Raw genomic sequence first — 24,383 nt, forward strand, 5'->3', positions numbered from 1 at the left:
CCAGTCTGAATGAATGGTTGTCAGACTTCCATACAGTTCAATTTTCTGTCAGATCTAGTTGTTTTTTTGTTTCTAAATTTTTGTTGTCCTTAATTTTGGTTGTGCAAAGAGGCACAGTGTGTCTACCTACGCCTCCATCTTGGCCGGAAATCCCAGTCATTATTTCTTCAAACAGGTTTTTAATTCTCTGTTCTCTCTTCTCCCTCTGGTACCCCTATGATGCAATGTTATGCTTGATGTTTTCCCAGATGTTCTTTAAACAATTCTCATTTTTTATTCCTTCTTTCCTCTTTCTTTTCTAATTAAGTATTGTCTTCTATCTGGTCTGTCAATTTGTTGATTCGATCCTCTGCTTCATCTCATCTACTATTGATTCCTTCTGTGTATTCTACATTTCAGTTATTGTATTCTTCATTTCTGACTGGTTCTTTTTCATTTTTTCTATATTCTATTTTTAGTTTTAGTATCTTTTAGTTGAAGTTCTCACTAAGTTTCTTGAACATCCTTATAACTACTATTTTTGAACTCTGTATCTGGTAGATTGCTTGCCTACATTTTATTTTTTTTTCTGTAGTTTTCTTGTGTTCTTCCATTTGAGACATGTTTCTCTGCTCATTTTGACTGCCTCCATGTGTTTGCTTCTCTGTATATTAGGTAGGTCTGCTACATGTTCCAGTCTTCACCAGGTGGCCTTATGTAGCAGGTGAGCTGTGGGCCCAGTGGTACACCTCCCTGATTATTTGACCTGTGTGGTCCAGGAGTTGCCCTTCTATTGATGCTGTGTGCCCTCCTATTGTAGTTGAACCTTAATTGCTGTTGTCACATCAGTGGATGGAATTGACCTTCAGGCTGAGTGGCTGTGAGTGTTGGCCACGATCACAATGTATAAGCTGCTGTACTAGGCTAACCACCATGGAGTGGGATTTGCCCCAGAGGGCTTTAGTATCTGCTAAATCACTTAAAGATCTAATCTGGTCGTGCTTGTTTTGGTCTGAAGTGACCACTGGGTGTGTTGGTTCTTGGTTTTTTTGGGAGGGGCTGTGATGTAGGCCAAGGTCAGCCACTGCCGTGCCTGGCCCACGGCTACCTGGTAAAAGTATCCACACTTGGAAACTGCCTCTTCTGGGCTTAGATGTCTGCCAAAAATTCATATTGTGAACTAAGGCCATTGCACCAGTACCTGCCTGGGAACACTCAGCAGAAGGCACAGAGCACCCGAGACCTGCCACCACCTGCCAGCTGCCCATAAGCCTCAGCCCGTGAAAGAGCCTTAGACTATATGAAAATTTGGTGAGGTAGGGTTTCATGTAGTCACCAGAGTAGGGGAAATATTCATCAGGTCAACGCAGGTTGAGATTTTGGCTCCAGTTGCCAAGTCTGGGGATCATTTAGCAAAGGCACAGGGTACAGTGAGGCCAGCTGCTGCCTGCCTACAGACCTTTGAGAGTTTCTATGAAAGACTTTAGCTAAGCCTAGATCAGATTCCTGCTGCTAAAAGAGCCTCTGGCAATATGGGAGCTGGTTGGGGTGGCTCCTCAGGGGGTCTTCGGGGTGGGGTGAGTGGTGTCCATGAGGCTACTGCAGATTCAGATTTGGCAATGTGATAGAAGGGCTCAACACAGGAAAGAGTGCTTGTCTGCCAGATGGGTTGGAAAAAAGTTCAATATAAGAACAATGGCTACTGTCTCTCCAGCCCTCACTCTGAAGCCATGTATCTCAGTTTCCCCCTGTACATCTCTGGCAACCTCTGAGCTGCTGTCCCTTTACCTAACCCAAGGTGAGTGATTGCAAAAGAGTGAGTCTGTGTGTGAGCTCTTTAAGAGGATGCCTAGGTTTCCAGCAGCCTTTCATCTCACTCAGACTAATGGAATTGCCACTGATTTTTTTTTTATAGCCAGGTGTTGTAGGGTCTTCTCTTCTCAGCACTGGTGAGCCTGATATGGATCTGGCATCTCTTGCTTCTCAGGAGGACAGCTGTAGCTGAGATAGTCTTCCTGATCCTCAACTGCTACACATGACTGTGGGGCCAGCCCATTTGTGGACTCCTCCCCTCCCACCAGTAATTACATGGTTTCTTCTGTATATCCACAGTTATAGAACTTCTGTACAGCCAGTCTTCAGATGGATCCCAGGTTGACTGTTCTATCATTTATTTGTAATTTTTGACAGGGTCCATGGGAGGACTCAAGGACAGCATTTACCTCCCCTGTCATTTTGACCTAATTACTTCTGAATTTGGCTCAAAACAAGGAAAGGTTGATATTTCATAGTCATGTCCCTTAGGGAGAAACATATAAATTGTTAGATCAGGTTCTCTAGACTAGTGATGTTCAGTGAATGTGAAAGCTTGGCAATAGCAATACTGAGCTGTCTAAACTAGGCAAAGCCTCTCTCTCTGTAGCAGCATCGCCAAAGCTGCCTACCCCTACCACTAACCCTGGGGACTCTAAGGTCAGGAGACACTACAGGACATATATGCTGTGTCCTGTGCCTGCCTTGTGTGAGAAACTCACTCCTGACAATATTATTTCTTTGTCTGAGTTGGAAACACACTACAAGCCTTAAAGTCTGTGTGGTGGTACTTTCTTTCTGCCCTGAAATCCACAGAAAAGACTAAAGTTTAGCCACTAAACACTGGTTGTGTGTTACAGCACGCATTGCATGGTCTAGACCTGACCTTCTTGTTCCTGGTCACATGACTCCTGCACTGAAAAATAAATAAATCATAAAGACATTGGGAAATCTTATGCTCCAGGATATTAAGTCATCCAAATTTATGTCAGAAAATTTTAATGGTTCCTAAACCTTAGAAGGTTATTGAGAACAAATGGATGAATGAAACTCTTCTGTTATCATACAACAAAACAAATACCAAAAGAGGAAGAATGATTTAAAAACAAACTAATTAGAACTATACATATAGACAATCGTCTTAACACTAGATGGCCACTAAATTCTCTCTTCCCTAAAGAAAACCACCTTCCACTTTGTCTAATTTGACACCAGCTATTGCTCAAAAGGACTCCATCATTCAAGATGAAAAGAGACATGAGTTGGTGCAGTGAACACACAATACAATATAAAGATAATGTATTATAAACTTGTATACCTGCACCTATATAATTGTATTAACCAATGTAACCCCAATAAATTCAATTAAATTTGTCATTCCTCACAGAAAAAATAGAGCAATTACAACAAGATTCTATAATAACAAAAACAGCAAAGAGTATTTACAAACAGATATTTTTAAAGAGAAGCAACCCAATACCAGTTCTCCTTAGATCTCTGTCTCTCAGAATGTCTGTTCCCTGTAAATTTTCTAGATGGCTCTTTTTTCCTCCTGTTAGGAGGGGGGAGGAGAAAGGGATGGCTGTCCTTAATTGTTGCTTTGTTTGATTTATTAAATTCAGAGTAATTATCTAAAATGGGGGTAATCTCAGTAGAACTTAAACTGCTCTATTATTTCTTGGGATGGGGTAATTTCATATTTGCAGAGTCATAAACTAAAGAGTTCAAAATCCAATTACAAAGGCTTAATTTCATAGCAACTAAAAAGAAACATTTCTATCATAAAGGAAAAATAAATACTGTGTTACTTCAGGAAATGATTTGTCAGGAACTGGGGGCCTAGGAGAAGGGTCTCCATTACTGTCATTCAGCTCGGCATAATAATGCATCACCAAGGCTGGTGAGGTCTGCGGAAGGGAGTAAATTTAATCAGCTAAAGTCAAAGTAATCAGGCTATGGTTGACACATTTCAAGAAAGGTCAGCATTAAGCCCATTTTCTTCTCCGTAATCCAGTTAACAAGTCATCATCTCTTGAGTTAGCATTCCTCCAGCCTGAACCTATGAAATGGATGTCTGCTCGCAAAGCGCTAACTATGTTAGGACTAACAGGATTTATTTCACATTCTATTATTTGTTTATTCCTCATAATTTTCCATGTGTCATCTGGAAGACCGGTAAGGTAATATGATTAAGCTCAGAGTTGAATAGCTAAATGTATATTAGCAAATCATCTGAATTTGTGCATAACTCAATCATGGCCCACCTGCTATGGAGAGGAAATTCATTTGCTTTACATTCCTCTTCAACTCAGTTATCATTTGCCAGAATTAGGTGATGAAGTCGCATGTGCTCTGTATCGGTATGGAACACCACTGGGATTTGGAAACTACTGCCCTAAATTGGGTGTTTCTGGCTTGATTCTGCCTCAGGGAGGGAGGTGAGGATGACACCATAATGTGAATGCACTTCCGGGATGGCAAACCTTTATAGGTGGCAGGGAGAACTGCCTTTGAGTTCCCCTACTTCATGACTTCCCCCTCATTCTACATCTGACCTATTTGCAGGCATAGCGCCTCAGGCAGCATCCACTCACAACTTCTAAAAGGCGAGTCCAGCCAGACAGAGCTAATTTTACATCTTTGTTTCTAAAGTTCCAAGGGGGTTCCCAAGATGACTGAGAAGAAATATAAATCCCATATCAAATTTCAGCAAATGTTGGATAGGTGCTCACATGATTCAGTGGTGGCCAAATCTGGAAAGACTCTTGGGCCCCATCCCTCCCCCATCATGCACTGGGACAGCAATATGTTGACAACATTGGTCCTGGGAGAGCATAGCAGCTCCAGGCGCCCTCCTGACTGCCCAGGAAAAAGATAGCACATTGAGCCCAGGGTTTGACTTTGTTAAATAAGCTTACACAGTATTTATCCCTGACATGCTCTCTTGATAGTGTGATTCTGAAGTGATATTGAATCTGTAAAACACCATAAAGGCTTCACATCGCTAATTCTAGAAATTCAGTCCTATTACCCAAGGGCTGACACTCCACTAAGGTGCATCTGGGCTGCAGAGTAAATAAGATGAACTTTTCCATGAGCAAAGAAGAGCTCTCTTTCTACAATGAACACAGAAACACTCGTACTCTCCAAGCAAAGTAAAACCATAACATTTTCTCTATAGGTCTGTTTGACCTTCCATATCAGAAACAAATGGAGATTCCAATTATTCATCCAGTAGAGAAACCAAAGTTCTGACTACTTTGGCCCATGCCTTCCCTGATCCTTATCACAATAAGGGGCATGCAAGTTGAGCAGGAACATGGACTTAATAGAAAAAAAAATGCAGCAAATAGTATGGTGAAGAGGGAAAGATGGCTAGATTTTAAGTCACTAGTCCTAGGTTCAAACTCAACTTCGCCACTAGTAATAGAAACTGTTAGACATGTCTCTACTGGAATATTAAGACTGGACCAAATGAAGCTAAGGTCCTTCCCAGCTGTAAATTGTCATTAATTTTTTATATTTCTCTCCCTTACTCTCTCTATTATGTGCTCCCTTCAGTTCCTTCATGGCACATAATCATGAGACTCCACTGTCTTTCAAATATATTAACTTTCCTTTTTGTCCATATAAATCACCATCAATGATTTTTTTGGCCCTGTAATTAAATTACTCTTTTGGTTCTTGTCATCTGTGAAATCCATGATAGTTATGGGCATAATGTTACTTTTAGGTGCACCTCTCAAGACGTTTTGGCCACACCTACCACCTGCAGGCTTAGACCACATGATGACAGTAACACAGCTACTTCAGTGTCTGATACGGACTCTATAGAGAGATAAAGTACTTAAAATAAGCCAAACACTATGCTGTAACTGTTTTTGTAAGTGTTCATTGATAATTAAGGTTAATGGTTTAATTTTGGAAGTCAAAGCAACTTTGTATTTTCCTTAGTTCTCCAGTGTGGTGTGTTACTGACACAAGAGCATGTGTTTTACATGGAACTGTGTTGCACATATTTGTGAGGGATCCTGAGCTCAGCTACCTGGGAGATATCTGAATTTACATCTGTTCTTCTTTTAAACAGCATATAACAAAAAAAGAAGATATTTTTTAAGGCATGAGCCCAGAAAGACAAAGGGAATTAAAAAGCAGGAACAGCAAAAAAAAAAAAAAAAAGTGAATGCTATCAGGCAGAAGAGATGATGACAGTGATACTTACTATTTTTAACTGTTTTAAGAAAATTTAATTTAAAAAATTTACTCCTCTTTGCTGCCCAAAGTTGACACCCACTGCTCACTTTGCCCTTTTTCTCATTTGCGTATCACAAATGTTCTCTGTGCACCTTCCCCAACCATGGCCAGCAGCTTCCAGATGGTGAGAGCTGTGTGTCACCCAATGGGTGTCACAGGCACTATGCATCAGAACCTGGTAACTGCTAGGTGCTCACTGAATGCTGGCCTAGTAAATGAGGCAGCAGCTTGGGCACAAATGACTAAGGTTCCTCCTCTGTAGTTTACAGGGTAACTGGGAAATAGCTGTCCAGCCAGGGACTATATGGCCTGGCACTCATGTCCATCATGAGTCCTGTTCAAAGTTGTGCCTTAAGAAAATTGCACAAAAGCTACCATATGCCAGTTTGTAGGTCTGAACAAAGATGCATTACGTAACTCCATGTTTCCATTCCTCTGCCTTCTGGCTGGATTAGATGCCCAGGTGACAGCTGTCCCTAGAGGACACCCTTCCCCAATCATTGACTGGACTGTACACAAGAAAGAAACTTCTGTGTCAGGCTACTGAGGATGTGGGGTTTATTTGTTATTGCAACTGGTACTACTTTATCTGTATAATACAGTGACCAAATGAATGAATGAATGCGCAGCCAATGTTGACCACCTGCTATGTGTCCATGGACAAACCATCACAAAGAGGACTTGACATCACCTTTAGGAGATCCAGTTTCAGATGCAGTTCCCCTTGAGTGGATGAGCACAAGCACCCACAATGAGCTCATGTACTCCTCAGTGTTGATGACTGAGAGTTGTTCCAAGATACTGAGTGAGGCTCCCCGGTACCATTCGTCATCCAGGAAGATCTTGATGAAGGGCACCATGCCATGATCTTTCAGGACAACTGCAGACCAGACAGACAGTATGGGTTATAGTGAGAGAGGCTTCTGCACATCAATGCCAATTATAAGAAAGCTTTTCCTTACAATATCCAAATTTGTTTTGCTACATTTTTATGTGTCTCTTTTGGCCATTATAATTTTTTCAAAGTCTATACACACTATTAAAATGAGAAGAGGAAAAGAGAAACTGTACAGCAGAGAATTAAAAGGAAAAGCTTTTTATCCAGTGAGAATTCTGTTTCGGGAAAAAAAACTTTTTTTTAAATTTAGAAACCTAAGTAATACAAACTTTAACTAGATATACCACTGCTGTTTATTTCTACATAATTCCCTAATCCAAAGCAGAGGCAATTCTCCCTGCCCCCACTTTTGCCAAAATTCTTAGTAAAAGCAAACTAGAATTGAAGTTAAAAACATATTTAATTCCTTGTTATTTTCTTGAAAAGGGGGGGATGGGTAGTATGTTTTTCTTTAAAAGTAATTCTAAGAATTTCTTCCCCAGGATCAATATTTGGAGTGATCATATGGAATGAAAACTGGGAAGTATCTGGATCATTCCAATGGCATGATGTGGATTTGACTGGTCAACTCCATAGGCAGGAGTAGCCAGATGCTCCCTACATGGAAATCGCCTTTTTAAAATTAGATTCCTGAGCTCTATGTTTGGCCTGCTGCTAATTAAATCTCTGGGAGGGAGCCTAGAAATATGCACTTTAACCAGCACCTCCAGGGAATTTTTTATAATCTAACATTAGAGATCCTCTGTCATAGGAAATTGTCATTCATATTTGGTATAGGTGATCTATGAGAGCTTCAGATAAAGACCACCACAAATCACCAAATTCACTATCACTTTGTCAATGCACTGCTTCATAGTATAATATATATGCATACATATTCTATGCACATATTTTTTAAAAAACAACATAGAAGGTTCATAATCTTAGGATGCTAAAAAAATTTTGGATGGATAAACTGCTAAGTCCATCATAGTCAGGAAGCACATCAATTAACACTCTTAAAAATTAAAAGCTTTCTTTGCCTCTATTTTACGATTTGGTGTTTTTTATTGTTGTTCAAGTATAGTTGCCTTCCTTTAATCACCACCACTCCCTGCCACCCCACCCATCCCCACCCTCCCACCCTTGATCCTATCCTCCTTTGACTTTGCCCATGTGTTCTGTATACATGTTCCTGGAGGACCCTTCCCCTTTTTTTCCTCATTACCTCCTCCCCTCTGGTTACTGTCAGTTTGTTCTTTATTTCAATGTCTCTGGTTCTATTTTGCTTGCTTGTTTGTTATCTTGCTGCACTGACTGTATGCTTTAAAAAAAATCCTAATCAACAGTTAGAATTCTTTTTAAAGCATAGAGTCAGTGCAACAAGATATTAATGGATTTTACATGAAAGCATGAGGTGGGGAGATACTATTTGATCTCATAAATTTATGATATATTTTTGCTTCATAAATTATTTATCAGCTTTAAAAATAAAAGGTGTCAAGCCCTGGCTGGTGTAGCTCAGTGGACTGAGCGCGGGCTGTGAACCAAAGCGTTGCAGGTTCGATTCCCAGTCAAGTCACATGCCTGAGTTACAGGCCACGGCCCCCAGCAACTGCGCATTGATGTTTCTCTCTCTCGCTCTCTTTCTCCCTCCCTTCCCTTTCTAAAAATAAATAATAAATAAAAAATTTTAAATAAATAAATAAATAAATAAAAGGTGTCAACCAAGGTGTCTACCAATTTACTCATAAACATTGAACATAAACCAGAAAATAGTTATTAACCACACATTAGCGCTGGTCATTCCTTGTACATTCCTTGATCATTGGTGTAAATCACTTAAAACAGTTAATGTTTTCCCAAGCAGTGACAAGCAAATTTGGTGCATCTTTACCTGCATTCCGAACTGAGCCTTTCAGAAGCGTGACTACAGTTTTCAGCATCACACAGGTCAATTCTCTTTCTGGATCCTGAATGCCAAGAGAGGACTCTTTGTTTCCTGCCACATTTAAGAAGCAATAAAAGCATTTTAAATGCGCATTGTATGATCTCAAATCTCTGATTCCATTAGTTTTCTGTCCTCTTAAGGAAATGTGAATATAATTCTTCTATTATAAAAGAGTGTGCATTCCAATTTATAAGATGTAACTCTACTACCCGTTAGAGCATTGGTTCTCCAACTGAACCACATCAAAACCTCCCAGAGGGCTCATTGTTAAAATCCAGAAGCTGGTCCCCTTTCCCAGTGTGTCTGACTTAGGAGGTCTTGGGTGGAGTTCCTATAACTGCATCTCTAGAAAGTTTCCATTTGATGCCGACAGGCAGGTCTGAGGACCACACTTGGAGAATACAATACCTGAGGTCCTGCTTTCTTGACTTTCCTTTGGATACTTGGCTAGTTTGGTATTCATGCTGGGGAGGGGACTGCCAGCTCACACCATAGGCATGAGATATTTGAGAGATGATGGAGTAGATAGGTGTCACTATTAGATCCATGAGGGCAAACCATGTCTATGTGCTCACCATTGAATTTCCAGTGCCAGAAGGTACCTGACACAAGAGGGAAGTTCAGTAAATTTTTGAGGCATGAAAGAATGAATGAATGAATAAACATAGAGTTTATTAATTAGAAGACAACGTATCCAAGAAACAGCAAGAAACACTTAAGAATAGAGGCACAAAGATCAGATACATAAGTTCACAAAAAAGAGAAAAAAGCTCCAATTCTCTTGGGAATGGTAATAGGTCTTGGACTGGGTTTAAAAGTAAATGCAATGTCAGGCTGCTGAAAAGCAATACACATCTAAGATAAGACACAAAAATTAAACAAAAAGACTGAGCAGAGAACAATAGAAAGAACACATAAAAAGGTCTCTTTAAGACCTGGCTTTGGGCCCAGGTATGCCAAGATGGGAGCAACTAATCCTAAACCCTGTCACTCCCAGGGAGGTAGGGGTCCTTCTCAGACTCCAACAGGAGTGTGAGAGTTTCTCATCACATGTTTATCTCAGTCTTTTGTGCTGTAGCTCAGGGTATATAGGGATAAGATGATTAACATTCTTAACACCTATTATGCACCAAGCACAACAATGGATCCTTTTCAGATATTTTCTTCATTGAATTTTCACTATATATAATTGCCATTTTACAGAGGAAAAAGGCTCATAAACGTGAAACAATTTGCTTGGATCACTCAGCTTGTGAGTAGCACAGCCAGGATTCAGTCCAGGGCCAGCTGGTCCCATGCCCATGCTCACCCTTTTGTCTTCTTCACATACAGAGGCCCAGGATGCAGACAGACAGATACCTTTAGCTTGAGACTGAGAAGAATATAAAAGAGACCAATGGCCAGAGAGCCCAAGCTCCCTCCCACCCAGTAAAGTAGGAGAAGGAGAATAGGCTAAAAGGTAGAAATAGGTTAGTAACTCAATCTTGTCCTGGTATCCCTCCAGACTGAAGCCCCAGAGGGTCAGGTGTAGGCTGACTGATAGAAAGCCAGAGGAACTGAAAGGATTTTTTATGCTCTGATCCTATTTGAAAGTTGGTGGAGATGGAGTTTCAGACTACCACGTAGAGCAACCCCAGCAGGTATGTTTATGGGTGTGGTCAGGCAGTGAAAGAACCCAGGCCAGCATTCCTGAGTGTACTCCCACTGGAAAAAGGGACCTTGAAGTCCCATGGGGGAGTGTAGAGACTGTTGATGTTGAGAGTGCAGGGGCTGAGGCAGGGGTGAAGGGATAATGACAAGGAGCCATAGGTATATGGCTCAGCAGGCTACACAACAGTGTAGCCAAAATTCAGAGAGGACAAGCTGACAGCAATGATTCCTGCTCCAAATGGAAGACCACTGAGTCCAACAACATCGAATGAGCAAGACAGCCATATCCCAGGTTACCCAGACAGATGTGCCACCAGAGCCCCAGCTTCTTTGAGCTCCCATTCCCCTTTGTATTACTGAAAACCTGTTCTTGCCCCTGCTGTTGCCCCATTTACATACTCAGGCAATATTTAAGGTAGGAACTGCCTGAAAGCTGAGAATTTATTGGCCTGAGTTAGCTCCATGAGTCTTTAAGATTATATCTATCCCCTTCAGCTCTCTATGGGGAAGATCAGGCCAGTTATAGAAAATAGGGAGGCTGGTGCTCTGTGAAGTCATATGTCCCAGGGATAACTTCCCTGAGGACAGAGTGACATGGGTATGCTCACTTTCTCTGTTATGTTGCTGAGTGTCAGGGTGGGCTGGTAGAACAGGCTCAGCTAAAAAATTGTCCAACCCTGTTCCCCCTCCCACCTTTGAGGCTTAAGCTCACCTGACTTCCTTAAGATCTTGGCCTGCTTCCGAAGCTGAGCTAGCAGCAGGCCCAGGAGTCCTGAGTCCCTGAAAATGTCTGTGAAGAGTGGGTCTGCACCAGCTATCCTGAGGACACTCTGCATGGCCACAAGGGTGCAAAGTGGCTCAGGGCTCTCCTTGATCAAACGCTGCACCTTCCCCAGGATCTCGTGGGGCACATAATGCAGCTCAAACACCAGGGCCTCCAGCAGCTGGAAGAAATGCACCTGCACTTGGGTTGGCTTCAGGGATATGATCTCTACAAACTGTGAGATGGGCTGAAGAGTCCACTCCAGCAGGAAGAAGTTACGAGCGTTCCAGTCCCACATGGTCCTGATGGCCAACAGGACTCGTGTGCAGAGGATGGAGCCTCTAGCTTTGTGGAAAACATTTTGCAGGACTTGGAAGGCCTGAAGATTCTTAATGGTTGCCCCTGAAAATGAAAGAAGAAATAATCCTACAAGTCATTTTTCCTGCTTATGCCTACAAATAATGATTGCATTATCATCAAGAAATATCATTTAAAGTCTCCATTTTCTGGCATCTATAGGTAAACATCTATCAGAAATTCAGAAATCCGAAACAAGCCAGGCAGTGAAAGACAAATACCATATGATCTCACCTTTAACAGGAACCTAAACAAAAAAACAAAGAAACAAGCAAAATATAACCAAAGACACTGAAATAGGGGACAGACTGACAGTGACCAGAGGGGAGAGAAGAGGGAATTTCAGGGGAAAATGGGAAGGGTTTATAGGAACAAATTTAAAGGACACATGGACAAAAACTAGGGGGAGGGTGGTAATGGGAGGGAAGTAGGAGGGTTGGGTGGGTGGGCTGGAATTGAAGTAAAAGGGAGAAAACTGTACTTGAACAATGATTAAAATAAAATTTAAAAAGAAATTCAGAAATCCAACTTCCCAGAATGTAAGACCAAAACTCCATTGTCCAAGATGTGGTGGCTAACTGAGCCCTTGAAATGTCACTCTGAACTGAGGTGTTTCATGAGTATAAAAATGCATACTGGATTTCCAAGATGTAGCACAAGAAAATGATACCAAAAAAGTCATTAACAATTATTTATAATGATCACATGTTGAGATAATAATAGTTTAGATATTCAATAGTATATCGGGTTAAATAGAATTATTATGAAAAATAATTTAAGCTACTTTTTAAAAAATATGGTTTCTAAAACATTTAAAATTAGATAATATGACCCATTATATTTCCATTGGTAGCATTGGGCTGCAGGATTGGTTTTTAAATCGATTAAAGTAAAATTATTTTAAAGATTACTAGGCCAAATTCATACCCCTCCCTCCTTTCTCTCCAGCTTGAAGGTTATCTCATTCTCTCTTGCCTAGGAGACACTTCATGTAAAAATTCCTTGCCTCCAACCCTCTCTGTTTCAGACACCTGAGATGTTTCTGGAGATTTCCTTTGATCTGGAAACTTCCTTGTAAGACTGCTAGAGACCCGTTCAATGGCTCTTCCTAGATTGACCCCCAAGCTCTGAAGCCTTTGCATTCTGTTCTGTTCATGTCTCTGTGCCCATTTCCCCAGATTCATCCAGATGTTTTCAGTCACCACTTATTTCCCCAGGCTGTAACTTTCTGTCCTTAACTTCTCCTTCCTTTCTACCTGGACAATCCACACTTGGCCTTGAAACCTCACATTTTGTGCAGGGCTTCTTGACTGACACAGAGAGCTGGCCCACCTGCCTGGTGTAGCTACAGCACCTGATGTTTTTATCAGTGAGGTTATGCATATTATTTTACAGAGTAGATTATGGTTCAGTGTATGTGGGATAGTCTCTTCAGAGAATATTCAGGGAGCAGACACCTGGTACTTAGCGTGGGGCAGAGTGGCTGCTGCCCAGTGTACCAGTGCATGTTAATTGAGTTCATTAATAAATCAATCAGTATCTCAAAGAACTGAGGAAGCACTGACTCGAAGCCTTGGGGACTGTTTCAGGGCTATCTCCTCATTATATAAGCAAATGTCACAGGGTACATTATACCAGAGATGATGGTGGAAAGCAGAGGCTCCTTCCATTCTTTAAGAGTCTTCACCTTTATTAAGCAAACATTTACTCTCATTCCCACCCAAAACATCTAGAAAAATGTGCAAAGGAGAGATTTTAAATCTATACGCAATCTCCCTAAAGGCATGATGGCACTGGACCCTATTGTGTCACTAACAGGTGACAAGCATTTGTTTATTTACAAATCATTGGGGGAAAACCTATGTAGCCTTGTCAGGGCATAGCACCAACTACTGCTGGGCCCCCAGGAGACACAGGATAACCCACCAGAAGCCTCCTTATGGAACTTGAAGCCTTCCAGCTGAGGGTAAGTGATGCTGTCAAACACCTTCAGCTCTGACCTCCCACAGGTTGTCAGCCACACCACCAGCCTGAGGAGCTCATCCAGGTGGGGATCCACTTCACTCTGGGTCAGCGCATCATACCTGCAGAGACAGATGAGGCCAATTCCCTGGATTCTTGGACAAAGCAACCACATCTGTTCATGGTGCTCCTCACTGGGGTACAGAGGCAATGCAGACTGAGGTGTGGGGAAAGACCCCAAAGGTGTCCACTGAATCAGCACTAAAAGGCAATGGAAGTGCCCTGGGTAAAAGTCACTGCATTTGCAAAGGTCAGTCTTAGATCTAAACGTGCAATCAGAATACAGAGAAACCGGGGAAGAGCAATAGCATCCTCTCATGAAAAGGCTGCTTTCCATGGCTGGACCTCTCAAAAGGCATGTGCTTTGGGCAGGAGTACCTCCAAAATGAGAGATTTAGCATTTCCAAAGAGCAACAATAATTTAAAAAACCATTGGAAGTAATCCAACTTTATTAGACTTTCTTATGCTTATTTCAAAGTTGAGTGTTGTTTCTATTTTTTAGCTACTTATGTGTAGATAGGCTACCCTGTTCTTCTTGTGGAGAACAATTTCTCAAGTCTTATTCCAGCTCTGTCATGTCAAGAGTAAAAGTGTTTGCAGTGTAACTTTAGTTAAGGCAGAAAGGAAAACCAACGAGCTACAATGGATCCTTCCTGGCATTCCCTTGAACAGGCTCATTTCCCTCTCCTGACTCCCATTTAATCAAAAAAAAAAACATTCAAGAACTGCTATGCCATAGACCTTCATATTAGCAATAGCCAATTAGTCATAGTTCAGACTAATGTAAAATGTGGTATCATCATAGGGACATTTATTGTTATGTCCTTTTGGAGGAAGGCCCTCAGGATTGTCATTTAATCACCTCTTTACCCTCTCACCCAAGTCACCCCTCAGAATGGAACCCTGGCTCGCAGTGAAGTCCATGAAGCACAGTATAGACTGAATCCCACAGGGAAAGGGGCTTCTCCTATTCAGAGAGAAGCCCAAGGAAATATACATGGCCTTGCCCTAAAGTAGCTTCCCTAAGATCAGTGGAAGAGTTTGGAAAATCCAGAAATTTCTTATTTCCATCTTTTGACTTATCCAGTCCCTGGACCCAGCCTGAGGATGACATGGCAAATCAGAATAGAACAAGTCAGAAGAATCAGTCCTGACCCAGCTGCAGAGTGTCTACATTTGGGTTCCCATGGGTCAAGGATCTGAGGGAGGGAAAGTAGTTTATTTGGGAGTTGATCTGAAAATACAAGTAGGAGAGATGCTCTGTGAGACAGAGAAGGGAAAGGAGCCAGTTTAGAGCATTATCAAGTACATGGCTCATCAGGCAACTGGAGCTTAATCCTTGGGGACTCTGGGAGGCAGGTAGAGCTCACCCTTCCCCTACCCACAACAGGCGACTTTCTGGGTATTTCTCCATCAGCTTCTACCAATCATTGGTTGAGGACTGCTCTTGCAGGTTGTTGATTTATTTGCACTTCCAGCCCTCAAGCACACAGGCAGAGCCCATTGCTCATTACAGAAGTCCCAGAAAGCCCTCCAACACAGCAATGTGGGTTCTGACAGGTGTCTGCCAGGCTGCCAGGCATGACAGTGGTGCCTACCACCAAAGGGACTTGGTAAAATTAGTATCACAATGACCAACTTGTTCTCTAAGGGAGTGACTCTGGCTCTCAAGCCCAATGCACATTGAATTACCTTTGCAATAAAAGTCTCTCTGTCTATGGTCTACATACAGAGATTTGTATTTCAGAAGACACTCTGAGAAGCCTCCATATGTGTCTTTCTCTAAAGCACCCCAAATGATTCTGAGGAGGACCTAGGTTTTGAGGTTTCTCCCCCCACCAAACACATCCACTTACCGAAGTAACACTTTGAGTAGCAGAGGGTAGCCCTCCGCATTCTCAAACTCCATGAGCAGAGCCGAGGAGACAGAGTAGGAGTCCTTCACAAAGCCCAAAATGAGACTCACAGCCTCTCCCAGCTCTGGAGCAAGGAGAGAGTCTGCAAGCCTGGAGAGGTTTTGGAGGGAGATCTTGACACAATCCATTGCTGAGGGGAAAAAGACACCACTGTTTCCTCAGAAGCAATAGCTTTTCTGCCACAATCATTCCCTCCCACCACCTCCCCCCCCTTTAAACTTGGATCAAGAAGACAACTCCCTTGCCCTAGCTGTTGTGGTTGAGTGGATTGAGCACTGGCCTGCAAACCAAAAAGAAGACAACTCCCTCTTGGGAAGTGCTATCCTGAAAGCCACGTTCTGCAGGTTCAGATGGACAGCAGGTGAACCAGGAAGAAGAAAGCCTCTCAGCCCTCTCCTCCTAATTCCCAGCATGTGGAACATCTCAGTTCACTGAGTAACAAGATGCATGACCTAAGACTCAAACACTGTGGAAGGCCTTAAGGAAACAGCACTGGAGATGAGCAGAAATTAGCTTAATGAAGAGTGTAGAGAATATATGGATGTGTGAAGGTAAGGTGGTGAAAAAAATGATGTGTCTCAGCTACTAAAGAATCGTGGTCTGGGACCCTTCTGTGGAACACAGGAAAGTGGGGGAAAGCAAGTCCCACTCATGTGAAAACTGGCCATGGTGGTCCCCCAGAGCCATGAGAAACCAGAGGAAATTTGAATCAGAAGAGAAATGTCATTGGATTTGCATCTTGATTGATAGCCATTTTTAGGGCTCTTTCATTGGGAAGTCCCTTCTGAGTACTGAGAAAGTCAGGAAACATGCCTGCTTGGAACCTAAGATAACTATGCCCAGTCCCTCAATGGTGAGTCTGAGATGCGTGGAGTCTACATGCCAGACAGGTCAGCCCTAACAGTTCAGGGCTTGGCAGGTGACTTCCAGTCCAGGCCCTTACTTTTCTAACCTTCTCCTCAACCCATTATGCCCACGAAAACTACTCATTTCTCTAAGGGGACACAGTGCTAAGGTGGTAGGCTTCTCAGTGAGGTGGAATTTTTCATTTCCAGTTGAGAATAATGACACAATGAGGGCCTTTTACTACTAATGCAAGCAGCCTTTTTGTAGGGGTCTCCAACTCTAGCCTGTGAGCAATGGTGGGGGGTGGAGGGGATCCAAGCTATAAAATGTCTCAGGCCCAGTCAGCCCTGGACTACTAACACTGGGCCCTGGCTTCTCCAGGAATGTAACTCCCTCAACTGGTGCTTCTACTTCACCTGGGTTCCATAGCAACAACAGGGTAGGCTGGTTACCCTGGCAAGTATGGCTCAGTTGGTTGGAGTATTGTCCCATAAACTGGAAGGTTGTGGGTTGAATCCCTGGTCAGGGCACATGCCTAGGCTGTGGGTTTGATCCCCAGTCTGTGAGCATTCAAGAGGTAACCGATCCATGTATCCCTTTCATGTCAATATTTTTCTTCCTCTCTTCCCCCACTCCCTTCCTTTCTCTCTACAAAAGCAATGAAAAAAAAAGTCTTCTTGGGTGAAGATTAAAAAAAAAAGAGGGTAGGCTCATTGAGAGTTCCCAGCTCTCACCAGCTGATTCCCTCTGCTATAGGAGGCCTCAGAAAGAAGACGGATCACAGGGCCAGTGTTTGCATAAGCATGCTGGAAGGCTCTGACCTACTCCCCAAAAGACTCCATACCTTGGGGTCAGCCCAAGGGGTGGACGGCTGTGCTCCCAAGAGGTACATTAGCTATGGAGCTAGGGAAATGACACAGAGTGGGTAAGGCTGTAGTGAACCTCTGTCAGAATGCTCCCCTTGAGTCAGCTTTGCAGAGTCTCCCTTCTGGCCTCATGATGGCCCAGTTGCTGAGAGGAGGCCAAAACAGTTTCCCAAGACTGTGTGAGCCATGGCACCCACTGTGATCTGTGTTCTTGGAAAGAGGCAAGAGAGGCTGAAGGAGCCCCTGGTCCCACCAATGGAGTTGACACCCTTAGCACCTTGCCTTGATCCCACCAGGTATTGATGCTGTGATGTTGACAGCTGTGGGGAATCCACTGTGTGCCAAGTGCTGCCTAAGCACTTCAAATATGTCAGTTCACCAAAGCCTTACCACAGTCCAATGAGATCAGCAGGATTCTTGTCCCCATTTTACAGACAAAAACATCAGGACACCCAGTCAGGTAAGTGCCCAAGGTCACTCAATTATAAGGGCAGAGCTGGTTCAGAACTGATGATCTTAACCCCTCTATGCCCTGACAAGAGCTGAATCTAAGGCACTGGGATCAAGCATCTCCAAGTTTAAATTTGATTCTCTTCTTAGAAAGCTGGGGAGACTTGGCAAATTCTTCAGCAAACACTAATCTGTTTCCCACTGCATCATGGTAACAATCTTTAATATCTATCGCAAAGAAACAAATGAGATGACATACAAATGGGTCCAGCAGTTTCTGTTTAACAGTATGCAGGCAGTAAATGAGTTCCCCTTTCCCTCCCTCCTTCAATGGAGCATCAAAATGAACAATACAAGCACTTTCATGAATGGAACCAAGCAATATAGGGTCACCTACTGGGCATAACTGGGCCTTGATGTAAACCTTGTTTGTCCACATCTTTTTTTGTCCCAGAAATCTATCCTAACTCTGCAAGAGCATAACAGGGTCTTGTGGAAACTGGGCCCAGAGTCCACCCCTGGTACCCTGAGGACTTACCCTGCAAGTATTGGATGATGCTGAGGTTCTGGGCCTTGGAGATTGCCCTCAGAACACAGAAGGTGGGCTCCTTCCAAAAGCGGCAGCTATGCTCCTGAAGACAGGTTGTGGCAATCACTAAAGACTGGAGCTCATTCCCTGAGAGAAGTCCCTCCAGCCCCTGAGACTCACTGCAAATGTTGAGCAACATCTGAAAGAGAGAGAGGGAAGGGAGGAAGGGAGGGAGGGAGGGAGAGAGGGAAGGAGGAAGGTGAGCCAAGAAGGCTCTAATTAGGAAGCCTCCTTCCTGCAATAGATTTTTCCCTACCTTTCAGAACACTGATAGCATGTATCAGCACAAAAGATGGAGTTGTATGTTGCCACCCTCTGCCCCAGACCAGCATGGTCAAAAGTACCACCTTAAAAGATTAAGGGGTTTTGGCTGTCTGAACTCATAACCCCTATAAAAGCAATAGTTATCCCTTCCAAGGCAGAATAATGAAGAAATGTTTAAGTTGGGTGTCTTTTTTTATAGAAATGCCAGGAAAATGCTATCTACTGTCCAAGCATAGAAGTAATAGGACTCAATGTAATTTAAAAAGCAAGATGTATTCCTGAATCCCTGGTTAGCATTCAAACTCTACTTCTCTATAAGATCATGCATGCTGTCCTGTAACCTCCTAACTGAGGTCTTCATTTCTGCCAATTCAGTCTTCCTGTGGACTTCGGACATGGTCTAGCCACTTGGCATGAATAACGGTACACAGACCTCTTCAGGGACTTGCCCTGCCTCCTCTCTCTTTGGCTCTTGATGGTTTAACTTTGCATATTTTTCAGTTTGGAAAATATGGAAAGCTCCTTCCACCTGAACCTGAACCTCCAGCACCAGGACAGAGTCCAGATGGATAGCCCCTGGGACTGGCTACAGGTCCCTGCATGTGGATGTGGCCACACACCCCTTGGCTCAGATGACAGTTTCTGCTCCTGACCCTGCTCTTCCCCATCACAGCTCCACCCCAACCTTCAGCTCTGGTTCAATGCCATCTCCTCAAAACAGCCTCTTTTATGCTCTACTGTAAACCAGGTCCCCTGTCCTCATTTCTTGGCACACCTTTGGTTTTTTTTCTTCAGAGCACTTAAAAATTAGACATGCTAATTATTTATGTCACTATTTTCCCCACTTGCTTCCACATCTTCTTTCTGTCATAGATATGAGAAAGGGGACTGTGATCACTGAAGGAATCATCAGTCTGGCATACAGCCACACCCAGAAGGAGCTTCATATTTTTTGCGAAATGAAATAAGGAAAACCTTGGTGAACACAGATGAGTTCTATCACTGTGGTTTGCACTCTGTCCATCCTTGGAGAAAACTGTAAACACAGGGCTGCACTCACTTCCTGAAGACCACGTAAAAAACACAGGATAAGTATTTGTTCACATGCCCAGCACTGTGTCCTGGCCACCATTTGGAATATGATAATATACAAGTAAATGAAGCCTAAGTTTCCAACAAATGCAGTTTAGGGGATAACCCACCACAAGTGAAAATCCACCAGAACTTGTTTGATACCCTCTAGTAATGATGACTGTGGCTTGAGAATTAGTCTAAAATGGATGTTAATCTGTATGCAGATGTCCAACAGATAGTTGCACTTGAAAATTCCCAAATGGTCCCAAGTACCTACTGTTGTGAGACACTGCCCAGGTCATGACATATAGACATGAGTAAAACACACAGCTCTCCTCACCCTCCAAGGTCAGAGAAGCAGAAGGGGTTTTCTGTAGACCTCAGCCTCCCAGAAGATAGGAAAGTGGAAGGTGTCAGTGAAGTGCAGGGGAAGGAGTAAGGAGTTATGTTAAAAATTGCTGCTGTCAGTCAGAGGGGGATAGGAGAAATGGGAAATGACAAGAGGAAACCACATGTGGTTCTCAGTAGTCTAAGATGGTTAAAAGCCTGACTGTGAGTGAGCTAGGAGCCAGATTCCTGGGGCTCCACCCAGCCCCTGAGCTCATGTTTAGTTACTGTTCCTTAGTTTGCATAGAATCAGGAACACAGTACTATACATGCCCCAAGATGGAAGAGTAGGCTCTTGGAGGTGACAGAGGAGAGGTCATAGAGCAAGGTATATAGCAAGTACTTAGAAAACAGAGGCCACAATTACGCAAGTGGTGTTAGGTACTTGTTCTCAGAAGGAAAGTGGCCAGAGATGGAAGGTTCCCAATGCTGGGGAGGGCCAGCAGGGTCCAGCAACACAGACTGGAGAAGGAGCTGGTGGGGCCAAGTGGAGAAGAAGGAGCTCATCTTACTGGGAAAATAAGGGGAGTATTGATAGAGAGATACAGTGAGATAGAAGAGAAGAAAATCCATTTTCCTGATACACAAGCTTCCTGGTGTTTGCAGAACATGGGGACAGAGAGGTGAGCTGGGACCTTGCAGAGAACAAAGAAGCTCCAGAACTAGGACCAAAAAAGATAGAGCACCTCCGAGGAGCAGAGTGCGGCCTTGGCCCAGAGCAGTTCAACCCCTCCTCTCACTCACCTGCACAAACATCCTCTGAACTTGAAGATCGTTCTCAAAAAACTCATCCTTTTCCAGCGGAAAGACAAAAAAAGAGGTAGAGACACTGCAGAAGCAGGGCTGGGAGCCCAGATTCAGCAACTCTGCCCAGCGTTTCCTGCAAAGGAAGAGCAGAGGTAAAGTGACCCAAGGGCAGAACTGGCCACCCTAGTTCAGACTTATGCTGTTGGTATGTGCAGCCATCGTGGCCAGAACATGTGTAAGTCACTGTCTCTCTCTGGGTACTACACTCTCCAGTAAGAATGGAGATAGACATAGGACCTTCCTAGGATGACTGTGCAGTTTTAGTTTAGATAAAGTGTATGCTGCATGCTCAACAAATGTTATGTCTTTTATAAGATAGACAGTTGATAGAGAGAAAAGCAGGGAAGGAGGGAAAGAGGGAGAGGGTGATGCAAAGCAAAAAAACAAGAGCTTCCTTAGGAAACCACACCACTGACTTGGTAGGCTACCTCCTGATTAGGGCACTGGGAACTCAGTCAGGAGGGGATAGTTGATAACAAGTGCAAACAACTGAATTAAGGATCTGATCAGCACCCCTCCCACCCCCTTATTCAGATCTAAAACCTCACTATGACCTGTAGGCAAAGACCACTAACTAGAGTTACCAGACAGAGGAGAGAAGACAGGGAGCTGGAGGAGAGAGCCACCTGAGTGCAGAGCTCCTGGGGGCCTCTCTTCCATGGACTCTGCCTACAGCTCCACCAGGATTGTTATGGCAACCCTCTTTGTGTGTGTATGTGCATATGTGTATGTGAATGAATGTGAGCATATACGGGGTTCATCTAAAGTATATTGTCCCCACAATCTCCACCTGATTCACTAATCTGACAAACATGGTAGGTAAATTAGAAAAACAAAAAGGAACAATGCACAGTCCAGGCCAGGCCAAGAATATCACACAGTACACTGGGTCTACCTTGTCCCTAAAACTCCTAATGCCAGTACTGTCCACCCCTTTCCTTGATACCTGACTCTATGGTGATCCCACTCAGGGTAGCTCTCCTTATCCCCACTGCTACTCTGGCTCTATTGAAAGCCAGCTGCTTACTTTTCTCACTGCTTTTGGGTCTAGCTGCTCACAGTGGAAGACCAGTCTTTAGGTTAATGTTTTACTACTCAGACTGTAAACAGTCCTTTCCCAGGAGCAGAAGAGCCTGCTCTGTGCTTCAGGCTGCCCCACCTAACAGTGCTCCAAACAGTTTACACAGAGGAAGAGCCAGGTGGCCCTCCCTCTGGCTGACATCTGCAACTCTGCTCCACCCACCCCCACTTACTATCTCCAAAGTCTCATCTGATATTTGTGTCATCATTACATTGCTATGTGCTAGATCTCTCAGGGTGGGCATTCCCTATAGATGATGGACCAATGAGTCTCTGGGACCACCCTGTATGCAGTCTCTGGACATTCCTACTGATGGCCACAGATGCCAGGGCTGCTTTTGTCTACAAGGACAACAACCATTAGCAAACCACTCAGAGGAAAGCACCAGGCCCTCTCTTCACAGTGGGAGGATATGGCTACAGCCAGGATGGGGTGCAGGAAGGGAGAAAAGGAGGAGAGGCCTCATTTGAGCATTGTCTCTGGACTGGCATGCATGAACAGGTGACTACAGTTGTGGTTCCTTCAGTCTGAATTTGACAGGAGGCAAAAAGAGAGAAGCAATTCAGAGCATGGGCCCCAGAGTCAGACAGACTGCAGTTATACAACATGGGTGAACTTGATTGCTCATCACCAATGTGACATCACCATAATCCAACTCCTAGGGTTTGGGAGGATTAATGAGCACAGTGCATGGGACACACCCAGCCTTGCCCTGACACACAGGGACATCAGACATTTTCAGTTTTCAAAGCAACCCTAGAAGTGAGGCATTATCATCCTAAATTCTAAAATTAGCAACACAACAGGGTCACAGAGAGGTAGTGCAATTTGCTTGAGGTTACACAGTTTGTCAACTGAAAGACAGTATTCAAACCCAAATTTCAGAATTGCAGAAGTCCGTGTTCTACATCAAAAGAGAAATAAGGGAGGAGAAACAAGAAATCAGTTTCATGGAAAGAAAGAGTCTTGAAACATGCCGCTGCCCTGTGCTGAGACTTCCCTGTGCATGTGGGTGAGGAAGGCCAGGGCTGGGCCAGTGGGTCCTGGCACTTACCGAGTCTGTCCCTGTGAGCACGAACACTGACTTGAGGAGCAGGTAGCCATCCTGATCTGTATCCCCCTTCCACCTCAGCAACTGCCCAGCGGCTGCCCGTGCTTGCTCTGACAACAACACAAGAAGAGGAAAAAGTGTCCACAGTAGAATGATGCAGTGACTTGCTCACCTAGTTTCCTGTCCACTTGGGCTCCTATTACTGGGAGATGCACCTTAGCATCTTTAGGGGACTTCAGCCTTCCTCAGAAGGCCACCTGAATCTACACCAAACTTGCATACACAGCCAGATTAATCGTCTTGAAGGACAGTTGTTAGCATGCAATCATCTTTGTTCAACAGCCATCAATGGCTCCCTATTGCCAAATGATGAGCAAGTTCCTCAGCAATAAACTTCCCATAATCCAGAGTCTTCACCTCACTTTCTGTATCAGGCAGCCCTTTATATTGCAGGGACTCCTGCAATCTACACCATGCTCACACTATTCCTTCCCCCTGGGATCTTCTCTATATCCCAGCCACCAGAGTCCAGCTTCCTGAGTGGCAGAATGCAAGTCAGAGACCCCATAACAAATATGCTTTGACCTCTGTGTCTTTTCTGCATCAAGTTCTCCATTAAATATTCAGTTGCACATTTTATCCTAGCACTTCCTCTCAGAACCCCTGTGTGTGTGTGTGTGTGTGTGTGTGTGCCTGTCCCTCCCAGGAGCAGCAGAGTTCCTTAAGTCCCCTTTCTCTGCTGCTCTGCTAGCCTTTCCCTTTGTTCCCAAGGTACTCAGTGGGAGAACTGGGCCCACTGATCTGTTTGGAAGGCACTACTCTAACTCCACTGGAAAGGAGAGAGGGACAGAGCAGGAGGCCTGGGAGGAGCCTTCAGAGCTGTTTTGTTCTCCCATAAGTTTTCTCCAGGACCTCTCTTCTCTTACCTGCAGGCTTTCCCACAAGCACCTTCTGTATTTCTTGGGCTAGCTGGTTGGAAACCTCTTCAGCCAGCTTTTGGAGACTGGGAAAGCAGATGATCCCCACGGAGTGTTCCCAGGCCTGATGCAAACAACAGGATTTGGTCAGAGATGTCACAGCTACAAAGCAAGGCCAGAGAGTCACCTCCCTGTCTCTTTGTCAACCCAAACCAGTGGTTCAACTCACTTTCTCCAGTGCCCAAAGGCCACTGCATTAACTACCCTCGAGCTTCTACTGTATCCCTAACCTCATGCCTGTTGAATTCTGATGAGCTCCAAACCCACAGCCACCTGGGTCCTGGACATCTCCCCTGAACTCGTGCTTTTGAAACATCAAACACACATCACTGAATCCATTGCTTTCCCCCAAACCTGTTGCATCTTATCTCAGCAAATGGCCTTGCCAAGCACCCAGTTGCCCTTGTAG

The 24,383-nt window shown here is 43.9% G+C and overlaps 1 protein-coding gene across 1 annotated transcript in view; it reads right to left on the reverse strand.

The window, feature by feature from the left end:
• Positions 1–24,383, reverse strand: part of WDFY4 (WDFY family member 4) — a 324,491-nt gene that overhangs the window by 283,801 nt on the left and 16,307 nt on the right. Inside the window, 11 exon segments of the mRNA XM_028512450.2 lie at positions 6,737–6,794; positions 6,796–6,925; positions 8,820–8,924; positions 11,236–11,688; positions 13,570–13,727; positions 15,523–15,712; positions 18,283–18,472; positions 20,803–20,874; positions 20,876–20,938; positions 23,001–23,107; positions 23,924–24,038. Of these exon segments, the coding sequence (XP_028368251.1) occupies positions 6,737–6,794; positions 6,796–6,925; positions 8,820–8,924; positions 11,236–11,688; positions 13,570–13,727; positions 15,523–15,712; positions 18,283–18,472; positions 20,803–20,874; positions 20,876–20,938; positions 23,001–23,107; positions 23,924–24,038 (1,641 nt within the window).

This window comes from Phyllostomus discolor, chromosome 5 (assembly GCF_004126475.2).
Source record: "Phyllostomus discolor isolate MPI-MPIP mPhyDis1 chromosome 5, mPhyDis1.pri.v3, whole genome shotgun sequence".
NCBI classification, from domain to species: Eukaryota; Metazoa; Chordata; class Mammalia; order Chiroptera; family Phyllostomidae; genus Phyllostomus; species Phyllostomus discolor.